This window comes from Typopeltis vanoorti, chromosome 24 (genome assembly GCF_054136105.1).
Source record: "Typopeltis vanoorti isolate ZY-2024b chromosome 24, IOZ_Tvanoo_1.0, whole genome shotgun sequence".
In the NCBI taxonomy this organism is placed as follows: Eukaryota; Metazoa; Arthropoda; class Arachnida; order Uropygi; family Thelyphonidae; genus Typopeltis; species Typopeltis vanoorti.
Window position 1 is genome coordinate 4,661,953 of NC_143572.1, and position 22,819 is coordinate 4,684,771.

At 34.2% G+C, this 22,819-nt stretch overlaps 1 protein-coding gene across 5 annotated transcripts in view; it reads right to left on the bottom strand.

Moving 5' to 3' along the window:
* Positions 1-22,819, bottom strand: part of MCPH1 (Microcephalin) — a 145,125-nt gene that overhangs the window by 120,070 nt on the left and 2,236 nt on the right. For all 5 annotated transcript variants that reach the window (XM_090413373.1, XM_090413376.1, XM_090413377.1 and 2 more), the window contains exons 2-4: positions 20,019-20,706; positions 11,012-11,216; positions 1,236-1,326 (exon numbers count right to left, since the gene is read on the bottom strand). In XM_090413373.1, coding sequence (XP_090269499.1) covers positions 1,236-1,326; positions 11,012-11,216; positions 20,019-20,547 — 825 coding nt within the window. In that variant the 5' untranslated portion in view covers positions 20,548-20,706. The remainder of the gene's footprint in view (positions 1-1,235; positions 1,327-11,011; positions 11,217-20,018; positions 20,707-22,819) is intronic.

Genomic DNA, 22,819 nt, shown 5'->3' on the forward strand with positions numbered 1-22,819 from the left:
ACTGTTGTACACCCACTGGAAGCACATATCAGGATATCTGATTATATATATTTATTGATGTTTTCATTTTACAGTTTAGATATCTTCTGAGTTTAACTGATTTTTTAGACCAGAATTCTATCACAGTATTAATTTTCTTCTAGTCAAATTGAGAATCATTCAGTTCATTACATCATAAATGACTGGGTTTCATTCAATCATCAAGAATTATTGATCACTTTCTAGATGGCATTACTTTTTCTTTTCATAATATATACTGAAAAACATGTTAAATGATAATACAATTTGTGAAAAATTTTCAGAATGACAATAAAAATGCAATTTGCTGAATATCCTGAAAAGTCAACTGTAACAATAAAAAGTTCTAGAGTTATCAAGAAGAGTTTGTTATAAACTAAACATATTTGGTTGTTTTATAATTAAAATACAAACTTATTTATTACTGACCATTTACAAAAACAAACTTACATTAGAGCCTACCAGTTTTGCCAGCAAACTGTCTGGCTTTTTCAAGGCGTTTACGGAGACATAAAAACTAGTAAATGCAAATTGAAAGGAACATAAAAAACGTAAACCAACTAGTAGCTAAGGTTACACGTTCATATGACAGAGAGGACTTAATGTCCTTATTCATTATCACCCATGCGTGTTTGTTGTAAACGTGTAATGTGATTACTGGCTAGCTGTAGTTCAGATTGATTTAGAGAGAGGATCAGGTTTTTCCACGAACTGTTTAGGATTGCACCCTGATTTCTGTTGAGGTTTCCACTGGTTATTAACACTATTGTGGCTTCCTTGAATAAACGATGTCTGTAGTCGTCATCCAGATATGGCATGGAGCTGTTTTGCCACTCTATCGTGTGGTTAGATGTACAGAAATGATGTGCTAAGTCAGAAGAGATACTTCTGTTGTGGTTTACATCACCAACATGTTCTTTTTGTCTGATTTCTAAACTCCTGTGGTCTTGCCTACATCGGACAAATTTCATGGAGTTTGTTTTTGTAAATGGTAAGTAATAAATAAGTTTGTATTTTAATAGTTTGTTATAACAGAATATTTTGGATAAGAAATTTCTTGTAGTATAACACCATGCCTATTGGGCTCTGGTCAGTATTTTTCGGTTGTATGTTACAGTGAGCAAGTAAGTTTGTTATAAAAGGGTCTGCAGTAGTGAGAGCTGACCGCATTATTATTCACAGAAGTCATATTTTACTTGATAATTAAAAATTCTTACATCTGGCAAGTCTGTGAAATCAGACTGATACTTTTCGGCTAACACAGGAGGAAACAAATGTTCGGGAACTTTACATTTTGCTTGTTTACATCTGAAATATAAAAATGTTAATGATTAGTTTATTTTATAATAATGAAAAATTTTCACAATCAACCACAAGGACAACATGAAACTGATTTCAGTGCATTTATCATCATCATCATCCCAATCCTCTTGTTTCTACATTCAACGAATCTTCCCTTAAATTCACTGAAGGTAATACAAATGAGTATTTACTTATACAATTAAGTGCTGGGTTAAGCTAATCTTTACGTTAAATGGAATGAAAACAGCACCACAATATTTCATCTATCACAGATAAATCATTTCAAATACAATATAAAAATTATAACAACACACAAAAACACAGTGAAAGATTGATGGAAGTTTTTTCACTTGGCTATGCTACCAATTATATATATTTGGTTTAATCCTTTATCCAAGTGTAAGCAAACAAAGTTTGTACCTGAAGTATTTTCAGGACTGGGGCAACTCGTGGCAAAGGTGGTATAAGTTCTCATCACTTGCCTTAATATCCCATAATGCAAAGCACATCTCCTTGCAACATGCATAATAAGGGAAGGGTCATTACCCAGACCGGTTTCGACCTTTATTGAGGTCTCATCAGTGGGAGCCAGACCCAAAGGTGGTGATACAAAGGTAGAAGTAACGGAGAAGTCATATTTCCACATGCCAGTTGCCAAATGGTGTCACACCTTATTATTAAAATTCTTTGAATTAGAGATAAGTTGATGGAAGTTTTTTCACTTGGATATGCTACCAATTATATATTTGGTTTAATCCTTTATCCAAGTGTAAGCACTTTATCCAAGTGCTTACACTTGGATAAAGGATTAAACCAGACTAATTCTTAGATTCTGAAGTCTAAGAATTACTGTCTCCCAAATCTTGAGAAGTTTCACAAAACATTTATTTAGATTTGGTGGTTTCTAAATCTACTGCTGATTCCAAAAAAGTCTTTCAAGTCTTTCAATGGTAAAGCACACTGGTTTTTTGTATTTGATTCTCTGCAAGGTTTCCAAAGGCATAGTCAGCTGGACCTGACCGACCATAATTCTGGCAATGGATGTATTTTCGTGTTCTCCAAGGCAAATGTTTATGGATCTTCAGTTTGACCATAATGCAAGTTTCAAGAATAAAGGACCTCGTACACACCTGAAACAGAAATAGTGTGTGTGTCTGGGGGGGGGGGGGGGGGGAAGAGAGAGAGAGAGAGAGAGAGGATGAGGTCATCCAGCTTCATGTGAGGTTTGAAAGCAGAGCAGAGATTGTATTTTTTAAAGTTCTGTTTTTTTTCTGAAGTGCCTCAGATATAGGAAATAGTAATAGCATTACTATAAATCTGCATGTTTAAGGGAATGCGAGGGTGGAAGGAACAATTACTTTGTTAATCTTATTGACATTATAGCCCATTGGATAGGAAGGCATGGCAAATAAAGGAATTCAGCTGTGAATAAAGCTAGGTTAAAATAGACGTCAAAGGCTCTATTAACAATGTTTTTATGATACCATATTGGTGGAAGGGAGGAGGATGATGGAAAGTCTGGGTATGTGGGTAGGTTTTCTGTAAACTGAGAATTGTTAATTGATTCTCTTTGTGTTCATCAGTTCTTCATTTCATACCACAGCAGAGCATACATCGTATGCTCTGATTTGCAACTGTGTGAATGATGTCACAACAGTTGGGTATTGTAAGCTTGTGTATGTTTTTTTATCTATATTATCCTTATTTCTTTAATATCCTGTTGTTACTGCGCCATTGTAATATCTTAGGGTTTTTCTATATTTTACTTTATCTTATTTCTTTATATCTCTTATTACTCTCTAATCTATTTCTTTTCTCTCTTTTATCTTATCGTCAATTCCCAAATCTTTAATCTTGTCTCTGTTCCCCTTATACACCTCTATTAACTTTAAACTTATATCCTCCTGTCCCTTATTTTTACCTCCAGTATTCCTATTTTTATTATACCAAGGATCTCTAGATATTTATTTGAATTAGTGACTGCGCCTCAGGAAATCCTTTTTTGGCATTAAATATTACTACTTTCGGTAGATATTGTTCCTTACTCTTATGTACAGTCGTGGCTATCCCTTTATCTAATTCTCGTATTAATTATCTATCTTCCCTGCTCACAAGCTCGGTTGTTTTTTTTAGAACAGTGCATCAAAGAATTAAAATATCAGACAACATTAATATTTAAACAACAAAGATTTAATTCACATAAGACAAATTTTACACTGCATTTTCAATAATAAAAAGAAACATCACAATTCAAATCTGCATAAATAGACTAGTTAAGTTCCTGCATTTTCTCACACAAATCATATCACATATTTAACTAATTTTCTTAATACAACATAAATCATTTATACTGAGCAATGGTACTTATTGCTTAATTGTTAACTCTTACTCATCAAACACATAAACAATATCTTTTACACACAACTGCTCTATTCTTTCTATGCTGGGAATATTCTATAGGCAAATTTCACCAATTCAGCAAACAGTTATACTATGACTTAATTCAAACTACAAATTCCTGACACTTAATTACTTTATAATCTTTAACTGTTAGATATGCCTATTTAGATCAGCCTCTACTTACAGTCCATTAATAAATGTTCTCTTAAAAGCTCAAGGAAATTTAACAAACGGGTCAACTCACTTTATAGCTGCTACCCTCTGTGCACTTGGCTTCGAACCGGACTTCCGTTCCGTGTCAGGTTTTTCAATCCCTCTTTATGCCGACAAAAAGGTCTACTGATGTTTCTAGGACTCTGTCCTACCGCACTTCGGGCGAAGATTATCAGCTTGTGGAATGCTTGCAAGCGCGTTGGATTAATGGAGCAATTTCTTCCCTCTGACAACAGCTCCTGGCGAAGACTTGTCAATTCGTTGTAAACTATCAGCTTTGCTTGGCAGATTGGCTCCTCGTCATCTTTCTTTTAGATCATGGGCATGATTTCTCCTGAAGTCGTGTACTCGATGGCCTACATCTGCTGGACAACCGTTGGTGACTTCTCGATCACGACCTCTGGATCATTGACGAAATTTCTCGAACCGATCATGCGATCTTTTCGCCCACACCTTTTATTTGGTCACTACCGAATCCTTGTGCGGAGATATGTGAACCCCAGACATTTCGGCAAGATCCCTTGATCCTTTTTTCTGACTGACCCTTCCTTTGTTTTTCTCCTACACTCCCTAAATCCTATTCGTTCTGGCAGCGGACATTCGTTTGAAGCTTTTGTTGGTCCACCTAGCACTGACCTTGAGCTTTCCATGTAGAACACACACAAAGTTTGACGTCTTTATAAAGCTCTAAATATACTGTTTATTAGTGGCAAGGTATTGCCTTAATACCAAACCTTCTATAATATTCCCTTATTTGGCATAGAGTAATATACAAATTCCCATTGAAATTATTTACATATAACATACATCTCTTTACAAGTCACAGGTCTTACTGGGCTTGACCTTGGTAAACTTTATGTGTAAATATTTGGACTTTTAGAGCTACATAAATATTTTTACAGCATCACACACACAGAAGTTCTTTTGGTAGTAGCCAGCTGGATAAGTTTGTTGACAATACAATGAAGTTTTTTATCCACTTGATGAGATTTTGTGTACTTTGCTTAAAAATTGTCTACAGGTATTTTAATTCCAATGATGTAGGAAGGTATGTACATCTTTGCAAAAATTCTTGTTGCTGCCAAATTGAAAAACTAATTGCACTGGTGATTTAAACCATGAAGTATTGTTAGGGTTAATGGCCTCACTGGTACTAATAACTGAACAATACAGCAGTGCTTGTAGTCTGATCTTACAAAATGATATCATTTTAACAAATATAATTTTATCACCATAACAGTATGTTTATACACCTTTTATTTCAAATGTACTTAACTAAATCATCATCATCATCAAATTCCTGACGTACCCTCAAGGGGTGTACAGGATATGATAGTACTACATGAAAAATTTACATCATTACTAACTTCCTATCTACAATTTTCCTCCAAATCAGTCTATTACTTGTCAAGACTCCAACATTATCAGATCTTATATTTCTATCGTCTAAGGCACTTTGTACCGTATCAATCCACCTATACTTTGGTCTTCCTCTGGGTCGTTTTCCTGCCAACCTGACAGAGAACACTTGTTTCGCTAATCTTTCCTCGCCCATTCTGTTTAAGTGACCATACCATCTCAGATTAGCTCTGCTAACACATTCCTGGATGCTGACAATGTCAAGTTCTTTCCTAATATACTCGTTTTTAATATGATATTGCCATTGATGCCATCTGTTCATGCCTCTAATCTTTCTCAGGACTCTCATATCTGTGGTCTCTAGTCTTTGGTCAAGTGTTTTACTTCTGACCCAGCTCTCAGATCCATAAGTTAAAACTGTTTTGAACACTCTTGTATATAGTTAATTTAGTGTTCTGACTAATTTCTCTCTTATTCCATATGAATTTATTCAATTGACTTCCTACTTGTTGATTCTGTTGTCTATTTCCATATTTAATTTACCATCTTCACTAAAAATCGTGCCTAAGTAGCTGAAATGTTTTACTTGTTCCACAGGTTCCCCATTCACAACACACTTGACATTTTCAACCATTCTACCTATTTTCCTTGTCTTTGTCTTTTTAATGCTGACCTTCATACCGTATCTATTACAACAGTCATTCAATTTAGCCAGGGAATCTTGCAAACTTCATCAGGCTAGTCCCCTGACATGGAGAACATAACCATACTTGTAAGCTGACAGAAAAAGATAATCGGATTGAATCTATGGGAAACGACCCTGGAATGGAAAAGGGAAAACTAAAATGGAAACGACAAAATGAAATAGCAAACTGGAATGTAAGAGGAATAGCATATAAAGAAATAGAATTAGACCAGTTATTAAATGAAAGAAATTTTAAAATAGCAGTAATCACTGAAACAAAAAAGAAATTAAAAGGAACTATGAGAACTGAAAATTTTAATGTGATATACAGTGGAGTCGACAGAGACCAAAGAGCACAAGCAGGAGTCATGATTTGGATTCATAACTCCCTTTCAAAACAGTTAAAACATTATTAATTATGGAATGAAAGAATAATAGAAGCTAGAATAAAAATATATAGAGGCTATTTAACAATAATTGGTTTATATGCCCCAGAAGAAGGAAGAGAACAGGATAATATTGATTTTTATAATCAGCTACAAAACATATATAATAAAATAAATAAAAATGATTACATAATTTTAGCAGGAGACTTAAATGCAAGAATTGGAAACACGAAAATTAATAATAATATAGGAATACATGGAGAACACACTCTAAACAGAAATTGACTTTGTAGTTTATAATAACCTAAAAATAATGAATTCCTTCTAGAAACATAAAGACATACATAAATATACTTGGGCAGCAAGAGGATGGAAATCAATATTAGATTACTTCATATTAAATGAAAAGACATCAAAATTTTCACTAGATGTTAGAGTTCACAGAGGATATGAAATAAGCAGTGACCACTTCCTTGTTAAAATAAAATTAAGATTACCACCTAAATGGCTACAAGTAACAAGAACAGAAAGAAAAATTGAAACATTTGTTTATAAAACTAGACTATTGAATGACACAAATGTACAATGGCTATATGAACAAAGAATTAACCAGTATCTAGATAAAATAAAACAAAATGAAGAAATAGAAATAGAATGGCTTAATATAAAAATGATACTAAATGCAGCAGCAAATGAAAGCTTAGGAAAGACCAAAAAATTCAATAAAAGAAAAAAACTGAAGATCTGGGATGATACAATTAAAGAAATAATCAAAAAGAAAAAAGAAGCCTATCACAAATGGTTAAGCAGTAAAAGATTAGAAGATGAAATAGAATATAAAAGAATAAGAGCCATAGCTAAAAGAGAAGTCAGAAAAAGACAGAGAATCATGGAATAAATTTGTTTCTAATTTAGAACATGATTTATATAAAATAAGACCCAATGTATATAAGATTTTGAAACACCTAAATGCAGATACCAAAGAAAACATAAAATTAAACACTGAATTGAAATTAGAAGAATTTCTAAATTACTACACAGAACTGTGGACAGACAAATATTTTAAAAAAGACAACTGGCAAACAATTAACGAAAATGAAAAGGAAATAACTGAAGAAGAATTAGAAATCAGCCTGAAAGAAACAAGAAACAGAAAATCACCTGGAGAAGATAAGCTAGGTTCAGAACTATATAAATATGCAGGAACAAGATTCAAAGGAAGACTCTTATTATTTTTAAATAAAATTTACTCAACTGGTATCCCCCCAATATAATGGAAAAAAACAATTGTGATTCCTATCGTTAAGAAAGGTAATAGAGATGACCCTAAAAACTATAGAGGTATCAGTATACTAAATTCATGTTACAAAATATACAGTAGAATCTTAAATAACAAACTAATGAAATATTCCGAAAACTTTATTCTAGAGGTACAAAATGGATTTAGAAAAGGACGATCATGTATAGACCCAGCCTTCTGCCTAAAATTAATAATAGAGAAAAGAAGAGAATATAATTTAGAAACACATATTGCATTTACTGACTTTGAAAAAGCATTTGACAAAGTTAAAAGAAACATATTATTTAACATATTAAAAGAGAGACAAATACCAAACAATATCCTAAAAGCTGTCACAAGTATATATGAAAATAATCAAATACAAATAAGATTAAATCATGAGCTATCATATACAAGAGAGATAAACCAAGGGGTCCGACAGGGATGTCGCCTCTCAGCAACTCTTTTTAATATCTACTTAAATGAAATAATAATAAAATGGAGTAAAAATTTACATCAAGGAATTAAACTTTCACCTACAGTTAACTTAAACACTCTCCTCTTTGCAGACGACCAAATAATAATTACAAATTCTGAAGATAACTTACAGAAAGCTATTTTAAATCTAAATGAGATATCCAAAGATTATGGTATGATAATATCAACGGAAAAATCAAAAACTATGACCTTTAAAGGACAAGATCCAGCAAGAACTAAAATAGTATTAGATAACAAGATCTTAGAACAGGTGAATTCATTTAGCTACCTAGGATGTATGATCACTTATGAAAATGAAAAAGATATAAACATAAAAATTGCAAAATATTTAAAAATAACAGGAGTAATTAACTCTATATTTAAACCAAACCTAGTTCAAAAACAAACCAGGCTAAAAGTATACAATACATTAGCCCTACCGGTCTTAATGTATGGAAGCGAAATCTGGACAATAAAACAAAAAGACAAACAAAGATTAACAACAGCAGAAATGAAGTTTATGAGGAAAAACTGCAAAGTATACCCTATTTGATCACAAAAGAAACGAAGATATTATGAAAGAATTAAACCAAGAACCAGTAATTGAAAAAATTAAAAAATATAAACATAGATGGATGGAACACGTTCAAAGAATGAAAACAGAAAGATTACCAAAACAAGCCTTAAAGTACAAGCCATTAGGAAAAAGAAAACCAGGACGTCCTCTTAAACGATTCAACGATGACTTCTAAGGCCGGAACAGGCCATACTAGGCCTAAATCCTTGATACGTATGATGATGATGATCTTGCAAACTTGTAGCGGATTTATTTAGAAGTATAACATCGTCCGCATAAAGCAAACAGCTGACATTAACATCTCCAATTCTGATATCATGTTTAATACCACTTTCCTTCATAATGTGATCCATATAAATAATCAATAACAGAGGGGATAACGTACATCCTTGTCTCACACCAGATTTAACATTAAACCATCTTCCTGTACTTCCATCAATTCTAATTGCTGACTTGCAACTCAAATAAAGACTAAGTATTGCTTGATATAATGCCCCGTTGACACCATATAACTGTAGCATATTGAATAACTTCTCTCTTGGCACCTTGTCATATGCCTTTTCCAGATCGACAAAATTTAAATACAGATCTTTGTTATATTCCCATGCTTTCTCAACTATTTGTCGTAAAGTGAAAATCTGATCCTGACAGCTTCTATTTGGCCTGAATCCAGCTTATTCTTCACCAAGCTTTTCTTCCACAATTCTTCTCAACTGTTTCTTAAGTATACTGGCATAAATCTTGCCAGGAACACTCAGTAGGGAAATATCTCTGTAATTGTCACATTCAATTTTATTTCCCTTTTTATATATGGGTACTATTAGAGCTCTACTCCAATCAATCATTGGGAATTCGTCCCTCTGTCCAGGCTTTCTGAATTATGCAGTGCAGCCACTGTAAGACTTTATACCACCATACTTCAGCATTTCTGGTCAAATATCATCTACTCCTGCTGCCTTTCCATATTTCAAGCCTTTGATGGCTTTTTCTACTTCAAGTATGGATATGTATTCCTGTTGAGTGCTTTTTACCACTGTGCAGTCTTATTAAGCAAAATATTCTAAAGAAAAAGATGGTGTAGAAGGAATAGTGTACATAAAAATAAATGACATTATTTCTGAAAATTATAAGGTGCAGGCCCTAAGAATTATAAATAATGTATGGAAAGATAAGTAATGAATGTGAAAAGAAACTGGCTCTGCAAGATAAAAACAATCTGAGAGAATTCAATCATTATGCTGCAATGAAAAGAAAGAATGAATGCGGAAGAATAACTACTGAATATGGATGGTATGTGGGTGGTGGATGCAGAAGAGATTGTTCAACTGAGTGCCCATTTTCCAAGAGCTATCAGAATGGTACATGCAACATGAGCTAAATGGTACCTCCACAAAGAAACTCAGATGTATAAGGAGGAGAAGGTGTTAGAACTGTTGCATAAACTGAATAAGAATTTAACAATAGGGTCTGATGGGATATCAGCATAGATGCTAATAATGTTCAGCTAAACTGGTTGTACCTTAGACATGAAAAAAAAAAAAAAAAACAGGTCCCAGCACAGGACAGATTCTACAAAAGCATAAAGAATGCATAACAATTCCAGTGAACAAAGGTGGTGCAAAGACTGATGTGTCTAACTATAGACCTATTCATATCCAGAGTGGTGGTAAAGATTTTTGAAAAGTTGATAGGAACAATAAGAGCTCACATACAAAAATGGACTGACAAACTGTATAACAGCATGAGATTATTAAGGGAAAATCACATTTGAGTAACTTGCTTAAATGTTATAATAATGGATGTATTTGTTATGGTTGAGTAAAACAATGGGAATGAATACACCTGATACTTTTGTACTCTGCAAAAGCTTAAGGCATAAGTTGGAGGATATGGGATTCAATTATAAACTCTTAGTTTAGATAAGAGGATGGGTAAAGAAGAGCATTAAAGATGATACTGGAGCTGTGGGATGTAGATTACGAAGACAGGCTGAGAATTTGTGGACTCTAGAAACTAGCACAGGATAAGGGGAGGGAGGGGATCATACAGGATAACAGTAGATGAATTTTGCATTTTATGGAGGATGGGGAGAGAATGAGAGGGCATCCACAGTAGTTGAGAATGAATGCAGACAAGAAAGGAATTAAAGTTAAATGTTTCTTTCATAGCGCAGTGGTGAGTGCATGCAGCGTGAATGAACCCAATGATAAGTGGTGTGGGTGATGATATGTGGCCTCTTTTGATGAATCCCTGACTTCCTGGAAGTCTCCAGCAACAGTAATAATAATAATAAACAGTTTAACTTAACAGCTTACTTTTCGATCCATGTGAGGGAGACCAACGGCAATCTGTAAGACACTGCCTTATCCCATACACTTTTACGACCTTCTTTGAAAATGCAATGTGTCACTCGGTGATTAATTGTTCTTGAAATACTTGCTCCCATTTTCTGTAGTTGAGATGCAACTGCTTTGTTGCAATTTTTTCCTTCAACCACTACATCAACATATGCTATCACTCCTGAAAATACAAGGATATGTACACTTCCAAAATCATTCATTTTTAAATACTTTATTTAACAACTGACAGTTAACTTTGAAATAACTTTTCTATTGCCTATTGCTTATGAATAAATTTTCATATAATAATGTGTAATATGAGCTTGAATATATTTTAACCAGTACAGGATATATATATATATATATCTTCTGTGGTTTGTTAAAAAAAAATACTCAGAAAGTTATTTTTATTAAATAAAAAAATGTTACTATTTGCAGTCTGCAGCTACTCACAAGGTGGGAAAATCTACATTATCACAGACAAGTGGGTGAATGTATATGTCAAGAATAATAGAAAAGGTATGTTTAATAATTTAATTATTTTCCTGTTTCTGATCTCATCATATAGATGGGAAACAAAAGCTTTATCTCTCTCTCCTTTCAAAATCTGTAAGGGATAGCCTTACCACTGAGATGCTTCTGAATAGAAGCATCTCAGTGGTATGAAATGCTTCTGAACACCCACATACAACTGTACTGTTGTCTACTGATATAGATAAGCAATTTTTAATAACAATGCAGAAGTTATACAGTGTTATTCTTTCTCACAAATACCTGTATGTCTTCATCTGCATTGCTACTATGCAATATCTAAAACATTCCTGATAGAAAGGGCTTATATGTTGTTATTTTTCAGGAAATTACAATGTATACTAAATATTAATTATAATAACTTTAATTAACCTCTCTACCGGCCATGGTGAATGAAATAGTGAGACCAAATTGCACTCCTTATCCATGTTATTCAATAGGTGTTACAGAATTGTATCTAGATTTTGCTGAACGTCTATAGACGTCAAGGCTGGTTGGAGTGTTAATACTCCCGATATTTTGGCATGTTACATTGCTATCATCAGAGATCACAGAACAATGATATGTGCATGCTTGCACTAACAGTGGACAAATGAGGCTGAAGAAATGCAACCAAAGTCGGACCTAGAATCTTAAATGGCATCCCTTAGTGGACTAAATTAGGTGGTCTTGGCCATTGGGCTGAAGATCTGAGGATGAGTACTTTGCAAACATGGGGCAGTTTCATGCACCCAAATTTGTTCAGGTTTGGAAAGCTTCCAAAGGCTAAGGCAGATTCGAAGAATAGCCTCTCATATTTGTATTCGCTGCAGAGCAATAGAGTGGCCTTCTTCCAGTATATCCTGTGGTGGATATCCAAAGCATGGTCATCAAGTCGACAGTGGCTATGTTCAGTCCTTCCACTGCTCAGAAACTTTTCCCACTGCAAGACTTTCATTAAACAGTCAGGTTAATGGCACAATCAGTTCCTTAATAAGTTTCCTTAAAAATGGCAAGGACTTTGTTTATCTCCTAGCCAGCATGATGTTATATCATGCTGTTATATTATCATATGACAGCATGACATATCCTAATGTTATATCATCATTCTGTAGATGTGGTTTAAGTCAATATATCAGACTTTCATCGTACATACATCAGAATGCATGTGAGAAAGTGAATGAGAGAGAGAGAGATTACATTAACCAGAGTTTTCATTTCTGAATAGCAACAAGCATTTCTAAGAAAGTTTTTAGTGCACACAGTATGAAAGGTTAGATAAGTCCTAAAGTGCTAGCCCATTCAGTCAACATCTAGATAGAGAGATACATACATACTTGCAACAATGTGCCCATTGAAAGGTGAAGTCTGGACATTGAATCATAAGGTTTCCTCAGTTCTTCACATTTCAAAAAGGCTAATTAAAGACCTCCTCCTAGTTTATCTGATTTTTGCCTGCCCCATGCAGGTATCTGAATAGTAACAATAAAACTGTTTCATTGCTTTTCCTTAGGAGAATTTTCTATTTCACTGGCCCTTCTGCGAAGCATGTGTGGATTCTTAAATCAGATAGATGCCACAATTTTCCTTTCTTTAGTAAGTCTCTAGAAATTTACACCTACTACTGCAAAAATCCACTTATAACATCCTCATTATATATTTATAGTGTAGCAAAAAAAATTCTGAATTACACTTTATTATATTTATAGGCTTTAACTAACATGTATATTTCTAAATGTACCATGTAAACACATTAAAAATTTAATGATTAAGACAATTTATATGGAATAAGAGAGAAATAAGCCAAAACACTAAAATTGCAGTACATAAGACTGTGTTTAAACCAGTTTTAAATTAGGAATCTTGAAATGAGTTAGAAATAAAGCACATGATCAAAGATTAGACACATATGAGAGGGCTCCAGAAATACAACTTGAATCTAATAGCCACAAAAAATTTAATTTGTGCAAGGTATCGGTCTACTTTACATAAATATCATTATAGGCGATGTCTTAAAAAACTGAATGCTATGATTAATGACAAATACATTCTTTAATTCTCACTATACATTACACATAATAATACAGAAATATGCTTTCCTTTAATGTAGGTTTAACATATACACCACAACAACACAGCTCATCACAATTCCGTCTCTCTTTTATTATTCATAATTAAGGGTTAATTTATATAAATTCTCCAAACACAATAATTTAACAGGAAAGAGACATCATGAAATCCATGAAAACAAGAAAGTAGGTAGCACTCACTGTGGAGGCAGACTTGCTTTTCCCCTCAGTCACGTGATCCTTGTTTTTCCAAGATAACTATTTTTTTAAATAACAGTATTAAAAAGCATTTTCATTATGCAAAATTTTGCAAGCTTTAATTACACTAAGGTAATTCATGTTGTGAGCAGTGAAAATAAACTTCAGACAATGCTATATTACAATTATGCACTCCTACTTAGGAGTAAAGGTGTTTGAAAAAATAAGATATACGGATGCTTAGTGCTTTTTTTTAGGGGGGGGGGATGGTATGCCATACAAGTCCTTTATTATATAACAGTGACACATGGATGTGGTATGGTTTTTATTCAACTTTTCCAGCTTGCAAACAATGCATACCTCCACCTACTGTATTCCAAAAAACAAGTATTAGATGTACTACAGTATTAATTAAATTGCGCCAATTTTAATTTGTCTTTATAATTACCAGTTTATTTTGTTAATGAAATTATTGTGAGTAGATTTTATTAAAATGTTATTTATTGGAAATTATAACTAATTTAATTTAAACGCATTCATGGGATGAAAAATACATTTTCTTACACACTTCAAGTGTGTGAAATTTACTGTTTACAAGAAGTGTCATAACTATAAACACATAATGGCAGCTTAATTTTCTAGCTCATGACGAACAAAAACCAGAATTACGACCTATAGTTGAGCATGTGTGGAGTGAAAAGAATACTATAATACTGCTATGAAAGTAACAAGGAGATTTCTGGAACCCAATAGCAAATATTTATGAAGTCTTTCATACAGAAAGAAAAACATTTAAAAGTTATCAACTGTTATGTTACAACAATGATGACAGAACAACTGTTGGAGTAAGAAGACATGGCAGGTTCAGTTTTTAATGACTGTTTTTTTTTTTTCATAGTCTTTCATATAGAAAGAAAAAGCAGTTCTGAACCCAAAGGAGATGAAAGGATGCAAAGTGAAGATGACTGGTTTGCATTATAGCTTTTAGAGAAAACTGGCCACTAAAATTGCAAGTGTATTTGTGATTCTTTAAAACTGGATTATGGTAGAATCATATTTGAATTAAGAATTGCAGATCAGAAGTTTCGTTTCCAACTCTCTGGAAATAAGACCTTTTCAATAAATTCATTACTAGTCACTGGTGATCAAATAACCAGTTTTATATTGGAAAAAGCATAAATGATTTGCTGCTTCAAAAATAATCTACATCAAAAAATAATATATTTTTAATGCATTTAGAATGAGGATGAAAATTCACTCGCCACTTGTTTCTGATCACTCACCTGTGGCAAGTAGGCACGTGGATTTCTGAAGTCTTGCATATGAGAGTTCTGAGAAAAACTGGAGAATCCAACAGATGGTATTAATGGTAGAATTATATTAAAAATGAAGATATTAGGTAGGAGCCTGACATTGTTAGCATTCAAAAATGTGTGAGCATGACCAATCTAAGATGGCATGGTCACTTAAACAGAATAGGAGAGGAAAGGTTTGGACATCTTGCATTGAATGCACCGGTTCTTGTCCAATCACCGAAGTTAAGCAGCATTGAGTTCAGTCAGTTCTTGGGAGGGCAACATCAGAACATCGTTGCAGCCTGGTTGGCATATCTGCTCTCCAGCCAAAAGGCTGCAGGTTCATCTCCTGCATTAGGATTGATGTTTGTGATTCTCTGAATACTAGTGGTGGTGGTGGCTAGTAGATGGCATTGATGTAGATGATGGTTGCGGTTCGCTGTAGTTGGTGGATTGAGTGGTGGAGACAGAACTGTGGAGCGGGTGACCTGCCTCAATGAGTCTTTGGACTCCTTGGAGGTGTCACGTAATAATAATAATAATAATAATAAAAAGGTTATCAAAACAGGTGTTTAGCAGCATGTAAAATACTCAGTGGAAGACGAAGATTTAGGTAGATTTGTTCAGTCAGAAGTGCGTTAGATGAAAGAAATGTTAGTTATGACAATATTGGAGTGCTAACAAAAAATAAACTAATTTGAAGGGAAATTAATATACTATCAGGACTAGAAATGGTAGAATACAGAATTTCCTGAAAGGATAGAAAGGTGAAGAGATGGGGGGGGGGAATACTGTTAGCAATATCAGAGGAACTGTGTTCTGCAAGAGTGAAAGTGGAAAATAGTAGTATGTGTGAAGATTCTGAAGCTATTTGGTGTGAAGTTGGGATCAAGAGAATAGTATATTTGATAGGACATTGGAGCTACAAAAAAGAAAAAAAAAATTGTGGAGGGAATTCAAGGAAAAAGGTGACCAGCAGACACATGAGCAGCAGAAAACACAGGCCAGAAGCAGAGCATGAAAGGAAATTAGCAGTGAGTGCAGGCTAAGTGAATACTTTGCAAGAGTATATCATCCAGTTGGAGATATTGCAGTAACAAGAGAGGCAAAGACTTATATGGGAACTGAGATAAATGAAATGGAGGTGCATAGCATATTACAGAACCTTGATGTGACTGTGGGATTAAATGGTATACCGGCTCGAGTTTTACGTGAAGGTGCTAAGGAATTGTTACTTTGACCACATTGTTTAATCTAAGTCTCGGCTCTGGGTTAGTCCCAAGGGGGTGGAAAGAGGGGGAAAATAGTTCCATTGCATAAAGGAGCCTCCAAGACTGATGTAGCAAATTACCGACCAATCAGCATATCAGTTGTTGTTGTCAAGGTACTGGAGAAGGTCAAGAGCAAGGGGGGGAACATGATTTTTTGAAGGGTAGATCATGTCTCAGTAACTTGCTCACGTTTTATAATACAGTGAGAGATGAGTTGAATAAAGGTAATGGATTTACAAGTGCTACTGCTGAACTTTGCAAAATCCTTTGACAGGATACTACATGGAATTCTAATCAATAAACTGCAGTACATGGGGATGGATATAGGGTTGCTGAGGTAGATAAGAGAAGAATTTATTCAGGAATATAGTCCAGAAGAAGGCATGTGGCTAGTGGAGTGCCACAGGGTTCTGTTTTTGGGCCACTACTGTTTAATTTAGGATATAGGAAAGGATCTGAGATCTGTTTGATATAGGAAAGGATCTGAGGAGAACTGTTCAGTTGTTTGCTGATGATGCAAAATTGGGTACAGCAATAGTTAATACAGATGATATTAAAATTTACCAGGATGATTTGGATGGACTGGCAGTCTGGGCAAATGAGAATGGTTATCTGTTTAATGTGGCAAAGTTTAAGGTTATGCATTTTGGAGTGAAAAGATTACCAGCTGTATACCACACTGATGGAACTGTACTCCAGGAAACTGACAAGCTTTGATAAGACCTCATCTTGATTGCTGCATGCAGATTTGGTCACCTGGGTTTTTTTGGCAATGAGGAAGAGGTGGAGAGGCTCCAGAGATGAGTGATCAAGATGTAGCAGGTTTATGAAATTAACCTTACGAGAATAGGTTGAAGATTTGTGGGTTACAGAAATTGGTTGACAGACAAAAAAGGGGTGATATGATTGAGACATACAAATTACTGAAGGGCTTTTACAAGATTAATACAGAGGAAATTTTTCAGAACACTGGTGGTGGAAGAACTAGGGGCCATCCTTGGAAACTGAGTAAGAGTGTAGTCAGCAGGGGTATCAGACTAGATTTTTTGCTTGGAGAGTAGTAAATGAATGGAATAGGTTGCAGAGTCTGTTGTGGGCACCATGACTGTGAATGAGTTCAAAGCAAAGTATAATAGATGCTGCACAAATGTTGGATAGTGCTTGGCATGATGTTTAGGGCCTCCCTCAATGAGTCTAAGGACTCCATGCAGTAGCTCGTAATAATAATAATCTTAAGCAACATATGATGGAAGCAACACGAGGTATGTCAGTGTTGGATTTAGTAATATCCTCAGAAGATATGGTTCTGAATGAAGTATCAACACTGCCACCTGTTGGTGAGGGCAATTATGAGGTATTGGTTTGGAAGGTAGTCAAACAGGAAAAAGTTGTTATCAAGAAGATCTATATGTGGAACTATAAGGTGGGTGATTATGAGAAGTTCCGTAGTCAACTAGTATCAATACAATGGGATAATGAATTATGCAGAAAAGATGTTGACAGTGCATGGGAAATGATACAAACAATGCTTAACTGCAAACCAAGAATTAAATTAATAAATAGGAGTGAGGTGGATGAACAGTGAAATCAAGCAAGCAACTTTACAAAAGTTATGGAGGAGGTACGAGACAGTTTGTAGTGAACAGATGAATGAAGAATATAAGTTGCAGGCCAGAAAAGTGACAAGCATGGCTAAAAAAGAAAAGCAAATCCAAGGGAATTTTCTGCTTTGTGGCAAGCAAGAGGAAAAATAATTATGGCAAATTGACACTGGTTTATAGTTATAGTGGCAGAATAACCATAGCAAATGATACAGTAGAATTATTGGAATTATTTAATGAACACTTGATCAGTATATATCATAGTGGTGTGAATGATGCTGTTCAACATGTAGAAGGGAGTGAAGAATTAGGAGAATTAAAGGTAAAAGCATCAGAGGTGTATTAAGTGTTGCTTGGGTTAGATGTTAATAAGGCTGTAAGAATGGATGACATATTACCATGTATTTTTAAAGAAAGTGGAAAAGAGTTAGTTTGTGCCATTGACATGGTCATTTAATCAAAGTCTTGCAGCGGAGAAGGTTCTTAAGAGGTGGAAAGAAGACATAATAGTACCTCTGTACAAGCATGGTTCAAGGATAGAAATTTCCAATAATAGACTGATCTGTATATTTGCAGTTGTTGTCAAAGTGTTGGAGAAATTGGTTAGGAATAGAATTCAAGGTTGGGTTGATGGACATAGGATTCTCTATGATGGTCAGCATGAGTTTGTGAAGGGCAGGTCTTGTTTTAGCAATCTACTTGCATTTTATAAGGTGATGAATGTGTTGGAAAAGGGAGTTTTTTTCATATACAGTGATTTTCTTGGACTTTGCAAAGGCATTTAATATATTATCACACAGATTGGTATATAAGCTCCAGAAGATGGGATTAGATAACAGATTAGATGAACTGAAGATTGGATTCCTGAAAGATACCAGCAAGTTGTCTATGATGGAGCAATATCTAGGAAAAGGAAGGTCACCAATGGCATGCCTCAGCAATCTGTTCTTGGATCCCTACTGTTTAACTTATTTGTTAATGATATATCATGTGCATTGACTGGGAATCTTCAAATGTTAGCTGATGATGCAAAGTTAAGTAAAATTATCAGGAATATTGCAGATATTAATTCTCTATAGGAAGATTTGAACAGACTTTTAGTGTGCACAGATGAGTGGGGTTGTAGTTTTAATATTAATAAATGCAAGGTGTTACACTTTGGGGTACAGAGATATAAGGCTATATTGGTGGAGTTGTACTTCAGGAAGTGGATGACATTTGAGATCTTGGGGTGATAACAGGCAGTGGGCTAAAGTTCTAAGGGAACATTGCAAGTAAGTGTTGCAAAGACTGCACTTCATATGGCTGCTACCATAAAAAGTACATTGACATGTAGGGATGAGGTGGTGGCGCCTCTATATAAGGTATTTGTCTGATCACACATGAACTGTTATGCTCAAATGTCATCACATACTTTTTATTGTGATGTGGAAACACTAGAGAGGGTCCAAAGACAAATGACCAAAGTGATATCAGACTCCAGGTTATGCATAGTGTTTGAAGGAATGTGGATTACAGAGTTTGGTGGATAGGAGGAAGAGTAGATATGATAGAGACCTTCAAATCAGTAAAGGGATTCTACCAGATTAATATAGAAGGAATTATAAAAAAAGTGGATGTTAAGGTGAGAAGAATGAAAGGCCATTCCTGGTAGTTGTATAAAGATGCGGTGAAGAAGGATGCGAGGAGTAGATTTTTTATATAGAGAGCTGATGGTGAGTGGAATGCATTGCTGGTGTGCATTATGAATGTAGAGAGTGTATAACTTCAAAGTTCATTATAACAGACATGTTGCTGGTTGAGTGCACCTCCCACAATGAGTCTAATGACTCCATAGAGGTCACTGAAATAATTGTTGATGGGAGATTAGTAATAATGTAAACCTAATCTTGTGGTACTGTCATAGTAGCCTGTCCACCCCTTGAGGGTACATAATAAGAAACTAATGATGATAATTAGATCAAATTTTACAAAAATTGATGTCATTTTAAAAAATGATTAGTAATGAAGACTAAAGTGAGCATTATTTTAATTCTTACCTTGTAATATATGTAAAATATCAGATGTATTGTCTTCAATGTTCATACAACGTTCTTCTTCATTTTGTGTATTAGTACAACTGCTCTCTAAATCTGGAATGTTTTCAGTATCATGTAACAGAGAGGCTTTTGAACTACTTTCTGGTTCAACAGAGAGTTTTGATAAGATTTTATTAAATACTTCTCCCATTTCTCCATCACTGGATTCCTGGCTGAAACTTACATCCACATTACTACTATCATATAAATTTGAAGTTTCAAATGTTTTCTCTGATGGCATAGAGGTTATTAATTGAAAATCTGGTACATCATTCATGTGTGATATTGAATGATGTTCGCTTTCATGTATATTCCCATTTTCACTTCCACTTTCATTTCTGTTGTAAACAGTATTAGCTGCATTTTCTGTCATGGATGTGCAGAGATTTATATTTTCTTCATTTTCAGTAGCTTTCTTCTTCTTCTGATAACTGCTCCTAAGTTTCAGGGATTTTCTTTTTGCTGGCATTTTTTCTTTATTAACGTTCATAAAGATTTCATCCACAGGTCATTTAAATATGTTTTATCAGATTATCTTAACCATTACTTCTGGAGTTTTCAAGTTCTATTAAACTATGTATTACTAAATTTCTTAGTATATGTTGCTGTTTCTAGGACTATTTGAAGCAATTTCTTTTCTGCTTTCATTCTAAAATAAATTAAAAATCCAGTAAACTTAATGATACATAACATCATGATATAATAAATATATATATATATACTTGCTAAAAAAATGTTTTAACCCGAAACACAACACTTAAAACATAAAAGTAAAAAGAGGGGGAATCTGGTATAATATAACCTATAATGATGACTAAAGAAAAATTCAATTTTATTTTATTTTATTTATTTATTTATTTTATGTGTGTGTGTCAGGCACGAATCATATTCACTAGATGAAAAACAGCTTATGACCTTACCAATAAAACATATATATATATATATATATATATATATATATATATGTGATAATCGGCTTTTACTTGATTGTTGTGATACATTTTAAAAAATATAGATTTAATGACTTCAAAAACCGAGATAACTTATAAAGATTTTAAAGAGAATAATACTACAAGTTTCGGCTTATAACAGCCTTCCTCAGGTATTCATAGAAAAGAATAGTAATAAACACTGAAGTATCTAAACAAACTGGAAATTACAGGTAAAAATTGCCACACATAATTGATACATAAAAAACGTATTTTTTTAAGTTGTTCTAACAGGCGTGCCATTGTTTATTGCAAGTGTGCATGCAGGCTCACGTGAACGCCAATATTGAATAACTGCAGCATGACTATCTGGGATGTTATAACTCAAATTGTTGTTTAAGTGGACAGGGTTCAGCAGGATTTCCCTTGATTCTACAATTTTTCTCTCAAACTCATCATCACAGCAAAAGATATTTTCTGATCTATCCCAGCAAACGGAGTGGCTTTGTTGATCATCATTAGGATTATTTGAAAAAAGAATACTGGATAACGCAGTTGCATGAGATCTTTTGTAAGAGATGTCTCTCTTATGCTCTTCTATACGTTGTTCAATAGATTTGTTAGTTTGTCCAAAATAAGGGATATTGCAATCGCATCATAATTTACATATACCTGGATATTTTAGGTTGTGATGAGTAGGTTTTGGATGGCTGATTAGAGAACGGATTTTAGGAAGTGTGGTGAAGAACGTCCTGATATTGTATTTTTTAAGGACATTAGCTAATTTTTTAGAGACTGTGCTAATGTATGGAATGGAGATGCCACCTTTAAAATTAATAGTTTCTGTTGTGCACTGCCTAGGAGGATCCAGAAGAAATTTCTTAATTGTTTTTTCAGAGTATCCATTTTGTTTAAAGATAAGAGTGAGGTGATTTATTTCTTTTTGTAGTTCATCTGGTTCATTCAAGAGAGAACGTGCTCTGTGTCCTAAGGTAGATATAGTTCCAAGTTTTTGTGGTGGAAAATGATGAGAAAGATTATGCAGATATCTATTGGTATGAGTAGGTTTTCTGTACATAGAGATTTTTAATCTTTCAGAGCATCGTGTAAGTATGACATCCAGGAAAGCTAAGGAGTTATTATTTTCTAGATCAGCAGTAAATTTTATATTAGGATGTTGGATGTTTAGATGATGAAGAAAATCTGTGAGAGGTGTGTGTGCCCATGATTCCAAATAATGAATATATCATCAACATATCGTCTCCAAACTTTGGGTTTAAATGAGAAGGAAGATATGGCTTTCGTTTCAAAATCTTCAAGGAAGATGTTAGCTAGAACTGGGGACAAAGGATTGCCCATTGCTAGGCCTTGTTTTTGTTGGTAAACGGAGTCCTGATATCTGAAGTAACCAGAATGAATGCAATGTTTTAATAAAGTAAACATTTTTTTGGATAATTTGTCCTTTAGTAATGTAAGTACCTTGTCCGTAGGTACATTAGTAAATAAAGATATAATGTCAAAAGATTGTCATTTTCATTGATGGGAATATCTTTAATATGAGAAACAAAATCTGTGGTGTTTTTGATGAAAGATGAAGATTTATTGAAGAAATACTTCAGGTACTTTGCTAGATATTTGGAAAGTTTATACATAGGTGAGTCAATTCCTTCCACAATTGGGCAAAGAGGGATGTTTTCTTTATGTATTTTGGGAACTCCATAGATGCGTGGGATAAGAGGATGTAGAGAGCGTAAAGAGAGGCGAATATTATGAGGAAGTTCACTCGCAGTCTTTAACAAGTTGTTTGTATGGATTTGAATTTCTCTTGTAGGA